Consider the following 16,953-nt stretch of genomic DNA (forward strand, 5'->3'; position numbering starts at 1 on the left):
ATTCTAGAGTTTAGCAAATAAGATTGAGACAACCTGACTGTCCAGTGGTGATATGAGGATCTGGGGAGGGAGCCTGATGGAGGGAGCATGATGCTTTATTGCCAAAGCCCTGCCGACCTTTCCAGGCAACAATGCCCCTACAGCCATGTAATCTCTGGTACGTCTTTCTCAAGAGCACACCCTCTGTAAGCAGGAAGCGTCCTGCACCTTTCCTGTCACTTATGATAAGACAGTGAGCCTCATAAGCTCTACTGCTGCTGCTGCTGCTGCTGCTGCTAAGTCCCTTCAGTCGTGTCCAATTCTGTGCGATCCCATAGACGGCAGCTCACCAGGCTCCCCCGTCCCTGGGATTCTCCAGGCAAGAACATGGAGTGGGTTGCCATTTCCTTCTCCAATACATGAAAGTGAAAAGTGAAAGTGAAGTCGCTCAGTCGTGTCCGACTCTTAGCGACCCCATGGACTGCAGCCTACCAGGCTCCTCCGTCTATGGGATTTTCCAGGCAAGAGTACTGGAGTGGGGTGCCGTTGCCTGATTTATTCAGTGTGAACACTGAATGAAAGTCACAGAGAAAGGAATAATAAACTACTCTGAAACATTAAGTCTAAGGCTAATGTTCTTACAGCCCTGGGAGCAGCTGCATAGCTGATGGAATAGAAATGGAAACATAAGGATGGGGAATTCCTACGGAGCATACTCTCCTTGAGTGGGATTTTTTACAACAAGAACAAAAAAAATGAAGGCAATATATTGTCTGGAGGGTTGTTAAGATTAAGATGAGGAGTAGTTAGTGGAAACAGTATAAAACCACTATCAAGAGAAAGTTGTCAAAAGCGTAGCCATGTTTGCACAGACTCACCCCCGCCCCTATAGTGGATCTGGCTCTGGGTTCCCAGCCCCTTTGAATGCATACTCCTCTTGGATTCCTGTGGGCTTCTTTGGTGGCTTGGATGGTAAAGAATCTGCCCGCTAATGCGGGAGACCCAGGTTCGATCCCTGCGTCAAGAAGATCCCCTGGAGGAGGCATGGCAACCCACTCCAGTATTCTTGCCTGAAGAATTCCATGGACAGAGGAGCCTGGTGGGCTACATCCATGGGGTCACAAAAAGGACACAACTGAATAACTAACACAAACACCTGGGTGCCCAGCCCCCCTGAATGCACATTCCTCCATTGTGAGATCAGGTTCTGCCTCTGCCATGAAGAACACTTGACTGGCTCTTTTAAAGCTCTGAGCAGCCACGTTTCAAAAACAAGAAGGGGAGGAAGAGAGAGCCAGGATGAACAGATGGAAAATTTGAATACTGTCTTCATCCTTGTAGCCACACCCCCTCCACCCAGATCACTGTCAGTTCCTCAGAAGAATTCTGAGGACAAAGACAGCCAGCAAGAATCCCAAGGTGGCCAGGTCTCTGGGAGGGGAAATCAATGGTGCTGGGAAGTGACCAACCATCAGCTCAAATACCCTCAGAGCTGTGGGTCCTTCCTTCACATCGCCAGCTATGTAGGAACACTGACTCTAGGGAAACAGCAGCACCCAGAGATGCTACGCTCTCACACTCACTCTGTTCGCAATGCTTCCCCATGAAGCCAGTGCGGCAAGTACACTGCCCGGAGATGTGGTCGCAGTCGGCTCCGTTTTGACACTGGCATACCAACGCACAGTCCTTTCCATAGAAGCCCAGGGGACATCCTGTGCGGGAAGGAAGGACAGCAGAGTCAAGAGGCCATCAAGGAGAAACTCAGCTCTGCCTCCAACGTGTTTGAATCTGAAGGATGCTGAGCCAGTAGAGAGAGAATAAAGATAGTAATACAGTCAAAGCTTCTTACAACAGCTTTTGTGAAGTCCCAAGTTGGAGCTCTTTGGAGGAAGTTTCCTGAGCAGAAGGCAGAAGAGTTCCATGCCTGGGGCAGTTTAACCATCACTTGTATCCCAGGAGGCAGGCTGCTATCTTCTTCTTCTTCTTCTTTTTTTTAAACCATTTACTTTATATTGGGGTATAGCCGATTACCAGTTTTATGAGTTTCAGGTGAACAGCAAAGGGACCAGTCATACACATCTATATATCCACTCTCCCTCAAACTCCCTTCCCATCCAGACTGCCACATAACCTTGGGCAGATTTCCATGTGCTATACAGTAGGTCCTTGTTGGTTATCCATTTTAAATACAGCAGTGTGTACATGTCCATTACAAACTCCCTAACTATCCCTTCCCGTCAGCAACCATAAGTTCATTCTCTAAGTCTTTGAGTCACTTTCTGTTTTGTAAGTTCATTTGTATTATTTCTTTTCAGGTAACACATAAAAGGTTTGGTGTCTTCTAAAAAAAAGCATCCCATCAACCCCATGGATGTCTGGGAACATTTCTTTTAGTTTTTTTTTCACTCAACTATTAGAATCTTGGACTCAGATTCCATGAATTGAACTGAGTACTTTATGCTAAAATTGCCTACATGCTTCTACTTACAATACAGAATGTCTCCAAGTCTGCTACTAGGCCTGTCTTCTGTATCTGTTACTAATTTAGACAATAGCATCTTCTTCTGCAAAGATATATAGTAGAATTCTGAACTTAAAAAAAAAAAAACAAAACTGTACTTCATGGGTGCGTTGTTAAAAAAAAAAAAAAAAAGGCAATGAGCCTTCTTACTGCTGCACAATTTTCAAGACAAAGACCACTGGGCCGAGGACATGCACAAGCCCTCCTGGCTTTCCTGGGCCAGAGTGGCCCTGCAGGAGAGCTCAGGGCTCTCCGCCATCAAGAAAGCTTCAGTACAGGCTGTTTTCATGCATCACATGTGCTTTTTCTTATAGTGGTTTTAAAGAAAGTTCATGTTTCAAGAAACAGAGGCAGAGTAAGGATGCCAGCAAGTGACATCACTGCTACATATCCATTTAGCACCTACCCTGTGCCAGATTCTTTTCCTACATCTTCTCATGAAATCTTTACAGTAGCCCAGAAACACAGGGATAGTCTCCCTCTATAGAAGGGAATCGCGTCCATGTGACACAGCCAGCAAATGGCAGGATAGCAGGGCCACGATACAAACACAGGGAGGTCTGGCTCCAGACCCCACGTGCCTCCCACTGAGTTGTGCTACTTTTACTTTAAAAGGCCCTCTGATTGAAGCAGGTCCCAATTTTAGAATTACACACTCTAAGTTTTAAGTACTTTCCCCTGAAGAGCTGAAAAACTTCCTACATATACAATCTTGGCAGAATATGTTCGAGACACCATCACAGCTCAAGGTCTACATCTCCTTCTAGAAACTTCCCAAAGACATGTTCAACGTATTCTCTAATTTTGTTCTCTAATTAGTATTAAATAAGAATTGCTTAACTTCTGACCCATCTTTCTTCCTTAGCTCATTTTCGTGATTTGAAATTATATATTATTGTCAATGATCACCATAATGCGTGCTCTCTTGTCTTGCCTCCTTTATTGCATTGCAGACAAAAGGGCAGAGATCAGTCTTTCTTTTTTCCCCACAGCGCTGAGCTGTGAATTCCTTTGTACATTATACCCTATAATGCTAAAAGTCTCCTAGAAGAAGAGGTGGTGAGGACATTATGGGATATAAAATGGAAGAAAGAATGCGTGGTTCTTGAAGCATGATCCCTGACTGATATCACCTCCTGGAAGGGCGTTAGCAATGTGGATTCTCAGGTCCCACCAAGACCAGCTGAATCAGACACTCTGCGAGCAGGGCCAGCAGTTGTACTAGTCCAGTCAGCCTGGTGACTCTGAAGCTCCCTAAAATTCTAGAACCTCTGAATCGGTCTTCTCCCAGAGCGCACATTAGGTCAGGCAGTGAGGCTTGCTGTGTTCACTTCATTTCTAGTAACTGTCACTTATCTTAATCTTTGTGCTACTAGAACAACTGAGCCGTATAACTAGGGCCTGGTGAAAGGAGAGAAGAGAAAGAAGCTGCACGCTGTCACTTACGGCACTGTTCCACCTCAGTGTCCTGATATGACCCGGGGACAGCAAGCCTGGAACGTGGCAGCTCTTAACCACCCAGAGGAATTCAGACGTCTAGAGGTCACTAGGTGAAGAAACCCTCCAATACCAGGAACCCTGATGAGCTCAGCTCATCCATGTGCAGGGTAGGGCCGTGTCCCCAGAAGTGCCTCCCCCCAGCCCCGACTTTTGGTGAGCCTCGGAAGGCATGCCGCTTACTCTGAGTGCAGTAGAGCCCCGTCCAGCCCGGAGTGCATTTGCATTCCCCGTCATAGGCGCTGCAGAAGGCCCCGTTGTGGCAGTTGCATGTATGGATGCAGTTCGGGCCCCAGTGCGCAGGGGGACAAGCTGAAAGCACAGCACAGCGTGGAGAGTTCAGTGCGAGTCCCTAGGCCAGCACCCCACAGAGAGGATCCCACCCACCTGATCCCACCTGTCCACAGCTCCTTCAGTGGACGGGTCAGCAGTGAGCATCAGGACTGAGAACGACCGTGCTCCACACAGGGCTCAAACCCAGATGGCGATGCTGGTGCCAACGGTGGCCATCACTATGATATGATATTCATTCACATGCTGCAGACCGAGGTGGGCAGAGCAAACATCATCCCAAGCTTACAGAGTTAGCTATTTAACAAACCCACACTGAGCACCTAGATATGCCCAGCGCTGTGCTAGGTCCAGGGGAGATGGCAGATAACAAGGCAAGGTCCACAGCATCCTCTGAAAGCTTACATTTTTGTAGGGGAGGCAGGCAAACCAATCAGCCAACCACCCAGCCAGCTAGTCACCCAGCCAGTCAGCTAAAACATAAGGGCAGTAAGGACTATAAGAAAAAATAAAATAGGGAAATGGGGACAAAATGATGGGAGCTATTCCTTTATGGAAGGTATCTCTGAGGAGAGGACATTTGAGTAGAGATTAGATGGGCAATATGGTGTGACTTGAGATAAGTACTCAAGGTCACATAATTCTTGTCTGTGGTCTCTAAACCTGCACTTGTCACTCCACTCTAGACTTGTCCCTAGAGGCTTGTTTTAAACATGAAGGCTCCTATTTTCATGTGAGAACAGATTTACTATAAACACTCTTAACTGGACGAAGCAGAACATAATCAAACTAAATTATCAGGGGTCATCGCCTATCAAAGAGCAATGAGAACCTCAGATAAAGTAACATAAGATTATGGGGGTAAAATGATTTGCTTTATATTCATACTAATGCTTCAAGAACATAACTACTTAAAAGAAGGAACACTTACAATTTCTATACGGTTATCCAGTAGGGAACATGGCCCCCAAAAGATAATACATAAATGTGAATTAATTTAAAAAAAGAAAAAAATTTCTCCCATAATTGTGTGTACCGTTTTTGCCCAAGAGCAAAGGGAAAACAATATGACACTTGAAGTCTGGAATGAAGCTTTGAATGGCTTCTGAGTACAAGACCCTCATTTTGCAAAGGAAAATCATTTTAGTGAATAAGCAAAGTGCTAGCTGTTTAGGTTCTTTCCAAGGCATGAGTTAGATTTAAATACTGTAAGCAAGCTCCAATTAAAATAAATAAATTTATAAAAAATAATAATAAAATAAAATAATGCAAAAAAAGATTTAAACACAGGATCATTGCAGAGAACTCTTAATGAGGGGGGAAAAGCTACTTAAAATTTTAAAAAAATCTTCTAACTATTCATATATTATTTCTTAATTATTTAAATACTCATATTTTGATCCTAAAGAAACTGAAAACAAATGGAAATACATGGCCGACCAGTTGTTCCCAAACAAGACTTACGTTGAGAGCAGTCACTGCCGATCCACCCTGGGTAACACTGACAAGATCTGTCAATGGGGTTACAGGTTCCATTGTTGGTACATGTACAAATTCCTGCACAGTTTTTCCCAAATCTGCCACTGGGACACACTGTGAATAAATTATAGGTCAGAAACTCATAATTACATCTCATCTCACAGAAGCCTAGACTCTTAGGATAGGAAACGACTTTAAAGGTCATCAATCCAGCTGTCCCTCTGGGAAGGTGCTTCCACTCCAGAGCATCCCTCATCCTAAATGGGCTCATTTTTGCAAACATCTGAAGCCAAAGACCCTCATTAAGGCATCACAAACCAGGAGACATCACCACACTTTTAGAAATCTCCGTTGGCTTCTCGCTCAGGGAATCAAAATCCTCCCTCATATTGATTTTTCATGGAAGGCTGTTTCCAATTAAAACTGAAGAGTAGCACAGCTCAAAGAATAAAGAGATTGTGCTGGACTGGCAAGCCAGCTTTCCCAAAGCTCAAAGCCATATTTACAGAAGCTGCAGACACAGCATACCAGGAGCCGCCGCTAGCTGCAAATGCATCCTTTGGGAAGCCTGAGGACAGACTGTATGGGGTGTGCTCACCACCACATATTTCTGCCAAAGTCTGCGCACCCTACCTTCATTGCAGAGGGCGCCTGTGAAGCCAGGCAAGCAGTCACACAGGCCTGTGATGTGGTGGCAGGGCCCACTGCTGTGCACACACTGCGGGCACGTCTGGCTGCAGCGATGCCCATAAAAACCAGGGGAGCAGACTGAAAACAGAAAGGAAATAGTTATCTTCCCTGAGACATGTTTCTCCTGTATTCCACACAAGGATCTGGTTCAAGTTTGGGATAAAAAAAATTTATTTTTAGTGATACTGAGAATTTTCCAAGCATAAATCAACGACAAAAGGAATAAGGGCAGTTTTTAATAATGAAAAGAAGCTAGGAAACTCTGAATTGCTTGAGGGCAAGCAAATGTCTTAGTTCTCTTTATTTTCCCATTTATGGCCCCAATTAGCTTGAAGCTTGGCATAGAGCAAGGGCCTGGAGAATTTTCATTGAGCAAATAAATGAGAGAAAGAAAATTCTAAATACCAACAAGGACCAAATAAATACTCACATGTTAATCCTTTATTCTTTAAGAGTCATTACTGGCAATAAATAGATCTACAGTCAGAATCAAAAGATTGTCCCTCCTCAAAATGGTTCAGGTTAATGATTGTGATTGAAAAGTGAAAAAGCAAAATGCTTCATAATTAGGTTCTTCACAAGACATTATTTGTATTTAAGTATAGAAAGACAGCATAGAACTCTTAGTACAAAAACTAATCATTAAAAATAGAATAATGTATCTTATAATTAGTCATATATTCATTTTTTATTACATTTACTAAAAGACTAGGGAAATCTTATGGATTCATACTCTCTAACTCAAAAATTCTATTAACCCATGTCATCAGTCCCCATTTTTAATTCTGCAATCCTTTTCCCCCAGAGCACTGGCTTTCAGATTACTAGCAGGATGTATAATTTGCCGGTAGGTTTGGCTGATGTTGACTTCTGGTAATTGAGGTAAGGCCAATGCCAAAACGGCTGAATAAAATAGTTACAGGTCAATGGATTTCTGGAACACCATTTGCAAGGTCTAAGGCAGGATCAGGAAACTGACGATGGTGCCAATGAGGCAATGAAATCATTACTGAGAAGAAATGGCTAGAGCCCCATCTGTTAGGTTAGTCCTGAAGGATGGAAAAAATGAAGCCTTTGGGGCAGGGCTATGGAGCAAGGACAGCTCTGTAAAGGACAGGATGACCTATGCCACTCCTCTGCCCTCGACTGCAACAGATCATCTCTATGAACTGAGAGATCAAAATTGTGTACACGGTGATCTGAGAAGTGAAGACGGGAGGTGTGGGCTAACGAGACACTTACTTCTCTGACAAGTGGTGCCTCGGAACCCTGGTGCACACTCACAGATGCCGTCATCGGGGGAGCAGGAAGCCCCATTTTTACAGTAGCAGGGCAGGGAGCAGTTGGGGCCCCAGCGCCCCTCAGCACACACGCTGTCACAGTGGACACCTGAAACGAGGCACACAGGCAAGGCTGGGTGAGACGCTGTGAGGGTGGACGCCTCGGATGCTAAGTCAGAGACCAGGACCAAGGTCACCATATCACACCTGAGTTATCATGGGTAGCAGTGAGCAGGGATGATCTAAAACTTAAAATCCACTTATACACAGCAGTTCATCATCATATATTGTATCATATATCATATCATCATAACATTAAAATAACCCCAGGACTATTCTCTATAGCATCATGAAGGAGAAGGAATACAACATCTTTGTTATACTGATTTTTCTTCCTTAGAAGGAGAAAGCAGAGAAGAAGCCCAAGGGCTCTGTCAATTGAAGGCAAAATTTATCAAAAATACTATATGATTTAGCCGTCAGGGCCTTCCTTCCTTCCCCATTCTTTATTTTTTATAGAAAAGTAGGCAAAGCATGGAAAGATAAAGTAAGAAAAAGGTGGTTAAATAATTTTACATAAAGAAAATCTTCCCCTGGAGCAAACAAACATAATCTTAAAATATTTTGAAAATACATTATGTAAGACAGAAAGATATACTAATCTGTGCCACCAAATTCCTCTTTAAACATTTAATCCAGCACAGGCAGGATATCACAAATGATGTTACTCATAGCTGTTGTCTAAGTGATTGATTATTGAGAACCCATATGCAGGTATTTAAATCTTAGTCTGGAAACAGAGAAACTTTAGAGTCAGTCACCAGTGAACCTAAAAGAAACATACAGAAAATCCAAAGTTGCAAAAAATAAAACCAGGTTTTATTTCAGATAAATGGAAGTCTCCTTTGTAAATTCATTCAAAATACCATAGGGGCCTCTTTCTTGTAAGTCACAGTACTTCACAACTCAAAGAAATGCTCTCTTTATTGAGAGGCAATAAGAATGAGTTATAATTAGGAGTGAACCAGCGACTGCTGGCCTCCGACCAAGTGAAAACACGGTAAGAACCAGCCCACTCCCACTCCGATGATTCCAGAATGCGAATTCTGCTTGCACTGAGGAGGCTGACAAGTCCATGTTTTGAATTACAGTTTTTGCTCTTAAATTGATTAGGAGAAAAGTTACCATGGCCTGAACCTTAACACAGAAGCAGTTCCAAACCCTAACGTGAACACTGTTAATTGGTGGCCAGTCATTTCTACTGAAATAACTCCACTTTTCACTCTTCCTGGTTTTCTCCATCTGAAAGTCTTCCGCGTGGTAAAGGCTGTTAAGCAGGCATGAAAAAGCACAGGCCTCATTGTGTCTCGCTGGAATTGACAACAGACTGTTATTTCAGCCTGGACTGCTGGCTGAAGAAAGGCAAGCAGGCCTGTTAGAAGCCAACTGGGGTTTAAGTGTTCCCCATAGAATAAAATGCAGAATTCTGGTCTACTATGATTTTTTTTCCCTTGAGCTCACAAATATTTGATCTTTCTTGCAAACTGAGATGGGATTGCAAATGCTCTACTCTCTAAGCACGCTAAAACAGTCCCAAAGTCTAAGCTAGTGTTCTGACACAATTACTAGGCAGAAGCAGCAAATGGACTGAGGACCAAACCACTTAGAAAGAGGCTGCACATTTAAAGTTGGTTTTGCAAACTTGAAAGAAGTACCCACAAAGGTAACCTGTTTCATTCTCTAATTCAAGTTCAGGTTCTGATCATGAGCCAGGACTCCTGTGTTACAGCAGGTAAAATGAGACACTAGCTTCATAAAGACCCAGACAACCCTGGCCATTTTGGTCTGGAGCTACCTGGGCAAATCCCACTTAGGATTTTAGAGAAGTGGAAACTCAGTGAATATTTGGATAATCTGACAATCACCCTGAAAATTAATCCTGAGTTTTGACACTGTTTTTCTGGGGTAGGAGTTTGGGGGAGGTAGAGATACAGCCATTTACATGGTCTAATTTATCAGCTACTTAACAGATTTTTACATGACACTTAATAAATTGCAGTTAAAATGAAATGGAATACACTCTAGATCAAAAAGTATATGCTGCTTTTCCACATTACAGATTATCATGATTTACATATTAATTAGCACATTCTCAATTAAAGCATGTTAAGAAAAATAACTCTAGGGCAGATTGACAAATCAGAATAAAGGGATCCTTTGTTTATACCTATTTCCTCCTCAGTAATAAGTTTGTCCAGCTGGTTAGCATAACAATCAGTTAAAATGAACTTTATCAAGGTAATTTTCATAGATGTAACAAGGTCCCTGATATAGCAAGGAGATCCATAGCAAAGGTAAGCTTTTTTTTCACGTAATTTACCCATGATTTCATTTCTGGAGAATCAGGTAATTCTAGAGATCACCTATCAAGACTTCTTTCTCTAATCATATGAGTATATTTCAACAGAATCAAGCTTATGTTTAAATAATTTATTTTAGGGCTACAAAGAAGTCTTTTTTTGGCAAGTAAATTTTAACAATTCTATTACCAACTCACCCTGAAAATTCAATTCCTTTTCTTTTTCTCTATCACTAGTAACAGTCAGTCATCATTTTGCAGATATTAATGCCAAGTCTATTTGGACACAAATATAAAGCATGTCTCAGTCAGGTGGCAATTCCAGGAAAAAGGCAGGAAGCTGTCTTTTTCCCTCTTGCTTCACCTTTTTCTCCTGTTGCTATTCATCCCTTTCAGACCTCTGTGCCCTTCTGTTATCTTTTGCTTCATCTTATAGTCAGAAAGGGATAAGATAAATTTATTATTACTGAGGGTTATCACCTCTAGAAAATTAATATTTTAGAAAGCATACCTGTTAGAAGCCTAAGAAATAAATCACTGTGAAATTTAAATCTATAAGGCTGACTGAAATTCAGGAAGTAGCCCTGGGGTAAGTGCTTTTCTAGGTCACAGTTAGTGTATGGACACTGATGTGCCCTCCATATAAGGCTAACCCTACAGTGAAACTTTCTCCAGGATAGGGAACTATAAGTTTGCTTTAACTATTTTATGGGGTAAGGTAGGCGGCTGGGTGTTGTGTGTGAGTGTGTGTTTTATGCCTTACTTATTTCCACTGATCTCATCTTACTCTTTGCCAACCTTGCTGGAGTCCTATAAGACACATTTTTGTTTCTTATTTGTCAAAGACAGAAAAGATAATTCAGCTCAATAAATATTCAAGGGGTCTAGACACTGCTGGCTTGCTAATGACAGGTTCTCGGAGAAAGACCTCCAACTCTAGAGTGACAATGGCCCCAGTAAAGACATATCCAATCCTGTCTGGAGATCATGATCAGGGAAGGAAGTAGCTTGTGAAGGTGGAGGAGGGTCCCAGGCTAATAGTATGGTGGTGCAAGGCTCAGGCCCTAAGAAGTATGTGTCTATCCTTCAGGAGTCAACAGTGTTGGGGACGGCTGAAATTGGCGCTGGAAAAGGCAGGAAAGACAGTGGGGCAGCCAGGCAGTGGTCACAAAAGGAAGCGCCAAGGATGCCATTCTATGGAGTATGAGCTTTCCTCCTGGGTTAACAGTGGAAAAAATGGCAAGGTCTTGAACTAAATCAATGGCACCTGAGGGAGATGAATTCCAGAGAAGTACAGAAGAGAATGCAGATGAAAAACCACTCTCTGGTCCATACTCCATCCAGGGTAATATAAGAATTCTCACAGTCCCATGAGAGTTGGTGCCTATGATTGTCACTGCAGAGCCCAGTACATGAAGGATGCTAAATAAATGTCTCTTGAATGAGTCAATAAGCACAGTTCCTCTTTCCAACATAATAGTCAGGACCATTTTCTAATTGGATGGAGCAACCATACCATTCTTTGTTTCTCTGAAGAAGATATGAGAAGAACATTCAAACCAGGAAGCCCAACATGTTAATATTCTGTATACCTAAAATGAGGACCCTTGCTAGCTAAGGGAGTGGAAATGTCTGCCTTACTTATTTGGGGCAAGACAGACTTTTATTACCTCAGGTCTGTGATTTTAAATGTTAGTCCAGATTATAAAGCAACTGGAGATCTAAAGGATATCTTGAGGAAATTCCTTTGGAATGTTTATCAAAGTACAGATAGAGGCTTTACTATGAGTTACTTTGGGAAACAATTTCCTACACTATTTGGAAGAAGGGACAAAACACAAAGGGGATATCTTTAAATTTGTAGGATTCTCTGGTTCAATGGAAGTATTTTTTCCTGATAAATGTTCTAACGCTGATAAGGAGATCTGTGAGGGACTGCTTTTGCCAGGACCAAGGACAAAGAGCTCTTTGATAGCCCTCAAGAGTTGCTAGGCAATGGCTGAGTGATCGTGATAAACTTCAGCTAAGCAGCTCTAAAGAAATGCTCATGCATTTAATGCATGATGCATTATGCCTGTGGCCTTCACGTGAAATCAGCATTCACTAGGCATTTGTGATTATGTGAATGCAGTAAATAAATCATTTGGGGTGTTATTATTTCTCCCTCTCAGAGATCTAACCCAAACTCCTGGTCTTGCTTAATTGTTTATATTCCTTATGCCAGTATTGCAATATTTGGGCATCAATGAATGAAGGAAATGATTTCAATTCGATGTCCTGTTCCCAAGCAACCAACTACTAAGTATCTATTACACTGAAGAGTGTGATTTGTTAATAATCACTGGATTTGGTGATTATAGGAGAGAGGAACCAAAGACACTCTGCAACTGAATACTTGGTCATAACACTGTCTCTGCTTTTCTAATCCTCTGGACACCCAAGGCATACAGTAGTGTAGACAAGCAACTCCCCAGCGTATCCACCTCTGCCCGCCCACTGCCTTCCCTGGGAGCTGTCAGCACCTTCCTGCCCCCAGGAGCTGGTACCACCTCATCTTCCTGCTCCCAGCACCAAACGCTGCAGTTGCATACAAGGTGGAGACACTCAGCAAATGGTTGTTAAATCAAAGTTTTCTCTTTGCATACTATTAATATAAATGTTAAAGATCCATTAAAAAGGATCTGCTATTGGTCATCACGTTGAAAACAATCTTGATAAATAAGTAATGTAAATCAGAGATGTTTGCATTTGCAGTGGCAAAACCAGAAATCATGGTCTGCCTTAGTCTGGACCCAGATAAAAGCAAACAGGACAGGATGCTGGGCAGATTGGTAAAGCTGGAAGCCTGGCTTTTTCTGCAGCCTTTCGTTTAGGAAGGTGAGTCCCTCCCTTCACCCTCACTTTAGGGACCCCATGTTCTGCTTTTAAGTTACTGCCTCTCCCAAGCCCAGGTAACAAACAGACATGTAACAAAGCATGTGCTACATTTTCCCACTCCCCTGTCCACTCCCAATACCTTGAAGGGCCAAATAGTGAGTCATTCATTTGCTTACTATGACAATTCAGGCGTCACAGATCAGTACCCGGAGTTGCAGCTCCCTTACTCAGCTGGTCAAAGTTGGTGTGTGTAGAGCCACTTAGAAAGGTATCTCTAAGCTTCCTCTAGTCTTCTGCCACTGGCTATGAGGGTTTCTGCAGCAGAAATGCTCCCCCGGACTTCAACTTCTTCAATCATTAGAATAGCAAGGTAGAGCAGAGGCCAGCCCACAGATGGGTAATCGCCACTACAGTTACTGGGGTTACTTTTCAAGTAACAGACAAAGCCAGCAAGTAAGGCTGGGCAGGTTGCACACTGCACAAAAGCCTTTGGCTAAAGGGCTAAGTCAGAGCATAAATCTACCTTGTTACTTTCTACTACCAAGAAGCACACTCACAGGCATTTCAAACCTTTTCTAAATTTATACAAAAGGTACTTTATGGGTTGGCAATGGCTCCATCCTTCTCAGGCACCCTCCAGAATGTCATTCAGTAGGTCTGAAGTAGGACCAAGAATATACAAGTTAAAGGAGCTCCCAGGTGACAATGATCTTAGCCAGGGTTGGGAACCAGGCTGGAGGCTACTTATCCTCCCAGACAGCTGGAAAGAAATCTTGATTAGCTGTAACACTCAGCAAAGAGGTGATCTGGCTGACTGAAGTCAGAGAGGAAAGGAAGGAGAAAAAAACAGTGGCATGTTTCTAGTGTTTCGGGGAAGTACTTTACAAAGCATATCACTCCACTACTCTGGAAATACACATACACATTGACCTAATTATATTTCTGGAATTTCAGGATAATGATTTTGAAAAGTCGTCTCACTTATATATGTGTGTGTGTGTGTGTGTGTGTAACAGAGGTGTGGGAGACAAAGCCCAGGCATTCTTCTCTTTCTCTCTCTCTTTTTTTTTTTTACTGCAATCTGCCTCTGTTTGATAAAGTAACCTATTGGCTAAACACATCAATAAATTAAAGTTTTAATTAACAGCATATAATAAAAGTGTATGTCTCTTCTTTTGAAAAATGGTACATTTCTTTTGGAAATAGTATCTGGGATGTCAGATGCAATTTTTGGTTAGTATTTATGGCAGTACATTTTGAAGACTTATTTTATGACTAGGTAAAATGAGACAATCAATTATAGTACAAATAAATAAGAGTCTCATTTCCTTTAAGAAAAAAAAAAGACCATCAAACATTAGAAAAGAGAATGAAGTTACAAGGGTGGTGAATGAGCACCTTGGTGAGACAGCAAGCTGACTTCCTCTGTCTATCACGTTAGAGCCTGACTTCCTGAGTGTAGGTATGTCCATTTCTTTGTAAGGAGGGATAGAGCTCTCCTGACCCTTTTTCTTTAATCTCCACACTCCTAGGCCAGATCCGTCTCTCCTCAGTGTCCTCAGCGGCCGAGCACTGTTGGTGTCTCTACAGATCAAATCTCGATAATTTGCTCAAGGGAAGAGTCCAGGTTCCCAAGTTAGATTTCACTGATTCTTTTGCAAAGGCCTTGCTTTTATCCCACATATTTGCTACCCTCTCTGGCAATTCTCTACATATCACTGAGAGCAAACTCCACAGCAAGGAGAAAGGAGACAGAATCACTTGCTTCCCTGAATTAAGGTTATTTATTTTGCCCCAAACCTGATATTTAAATGAAAAGCAAAGTTTTTTATTTCAAAATGTCCGTATGAGGTACCCATTCAAAGTAAGTTTGTGATGAAAAATGATAAGTCTACCCAATGTTGACAATGAAATAATACAGAGTCTACTTTTCTTTTAGAAAAACAAGGCAATTCTTGATCCAATTGTAGGGTGTTTTTCAAAACTTCAGGAATTTTCTTTTCCTGTATACACATTTGCTTATACAAGTGTGTTCTGTGAGTGTGGGGGATGACCTCTCTAAACAATGTCTCCCGGCAGCCTTAGATACTTAACATACCAAGAGTCCACACAGAAGACCCAGAGAAGTAAGACACTGGAGCCATGAAGCAAAGAGACGGTGAGCAACAAGTGATAGAACAATGAGGCAGCAAAACTTCCTCCCCTTTGGAGAAGCAGACCAGTCACAGATGGACAGAGGATTACAAGATTATGCCGTGTGACAAAGCCACTGCATTCCCGCAGGAGCTCCACAGGTCTAAGGCCAGATGGGATCATTTGTCTTACCCCATGACCCAGACTATGGAATGCAACTAGCACATTTTCTGGCTGGCTTCAGGCCAAATCATATCTCCTGCTTTTCTCATGTATACAAGAGCATGCTTTTCACAAGCTGGTTCTAAACCATCCAAGCAGGTGGATACTTGATCAATGACTGGTGGGTCCAGGAACATGTCACATTTCCTCTACATTCATAAGACAAAAGTAGCCAAAACAAATGATGTGACTTCTCTATTAGAAAAGCCCTGAATACGCCAGGGGGGTTAAAACACTATTTGCTTCACTGTGGTCATTGAGAACTTAGTAGTGGTCACTCCATTTGAAAGCTTCAGGAACCCTTGCAAAGTCACAAAATCTGGTTTAATTCCTACGTATTAATAGTTGTAACATGTAGTAACTGAGAACCAAGTAGAAACACGGAAAAGTGGAATTTCATACTGTAGAGTCAGAGTTATCTCAGTCTTTGCAAGTCAAGGAGGAACTGGAGGACTATGGAGTCTTTGTTTCAGTGGGTAGCTCCTAGTGACAGAAAATAAAGTCTATTACACAAGCCTTGACCTGTTCCCAAGGTAGCTCTCAGACACTAGGAATCAAACACAAGACAGTTTGTCTCTGTTTGTCAGAAGCCTAAGAAGCTCTCAGCAAATTGCAAAGAGCTGAGAGACACCACTCCAGAGGTTACTGATGGCATCCTATGTTCAAAGATCTGAAGACTTAATATTGTTCAGATCAGATCAGATCAGTCGCTCTGTTGCGTCTCTCTTTGCGACCCCATGAATCGCAGCACGCCAGGCCTCCCTGTCCATCACCGACTCACGTCCATCGAGTCAGTGATGCCATCCAGCCATCTCATCCTCTGTCGTCTCCTTCTCCTCTTGCCCCCAATCCCTCCCAGCTAGCACTATTCCTGCCATGGATATATAGACTCAACCCTCTTTAAATTTCCACCGTTTCTTTGCAGGAATTAACATGCTGATCCAGAAACACAAAGGGAAATTCAAGGAACCCAGGATAGCCAAACAATCTTGAAAAAAACAAAAGTTGAAAGACTCATACTTCCCAATTTTAAAATTTTCTACAAAGTTACAGCAATCAAAACAGTATGCTACTTACATAAGGATAGACATATTTGTCACTGGAATAAAACTGAGAGCCCAGAAATAAATAAGTCACATTTATGGTCAACTGATTTCTGACAAGGTTATCAAGACAATACAGGGGGTGAAAGAATGCTCTTCTCATAAGATAGTGCTGGGACAGCAGGATTTTGACATAAACAGTGGATGAATTTGGACCCTTATGTATACCATATGCAAAAACAAACTCAAAATGTGTTAAAGACTTAAATGTAAAAGCTAAAATTATAAAACTCTAAGAAGAATACAGAGGCATAAATCTGTTATCTAGGACTGGGCAATGATTTCTTAGACACCAAAAGTACAAGCAACAAAAGAAAAAGTAGATAAACTGAACTTTATAAATATAAAACCTTTTTGGTGGCAAAAGACATCATTAAGAAAGTTAACAATAACTCACAGAGGAAAAACATTTGCAACTTACATATATGAAAAGGACATGGAGCTAGGGGACAAAGAGACATTACAACTCAGTAATAATAAGACAAATAAGCCAAGTTAAAAAATGAGCAAAGTATCTGAAGA

General features: G+C 42.1%; 1 protein-coding gene across 2 annotated transcripts in view; it reads right to left on the bottom strand.

Moving 5' to 3' along the window:
- The window catches only part of MEGF10 (multiple EGF like domains 10), a 178,669-nt gene that overhangs the window by 18,268 nt on the left and 143,448 nt on the right, over window positions 1–16,953 (bottom strand). For both annotated transcript variants that reach the window (XM_061422913.1, XM_061422912.1), the window contains exons 14-18: window positions 7,700–7,846; window positions 6,401–6,535; window positions 5,753–5,881; window positions 4,181–4,309; window positions 1,563–1,691 (exon numbers count right to left, since the gene is read on the bottom strand). In XM_061422913.1, the coding sequence (XP_061278897.1) occupies window positions 1,563–1,691; window positions 4,181–4,309; window positions 5,753–5,881; window positions 6,401–6,535; window positions 7,700–7,846 (669 nt within the window). The remainder of the gene's footprint in view (window positions 1–1,562; window positions 1,692–4,180; window positions 4,310–5,752; window positions 5,882–6,400; window positions 6,536–7,699; window positions 7,847–16,953) is intronic.

The sequence above is a fragment of the Bos javanicus genome, chromosome 7 (assembly GCF_032452875.1).
Source record: "Bos javanicus breed banteng chromosome 7, ARS-OSU_banteng_1.0, whole genome shotgun sequence".
Classification (NCBI taxonomy): Eukaryota; Metazoa; Chordata; class Mammalia; order Artiodactyla; family Bovidae; genus Bos; species Bos javanicus.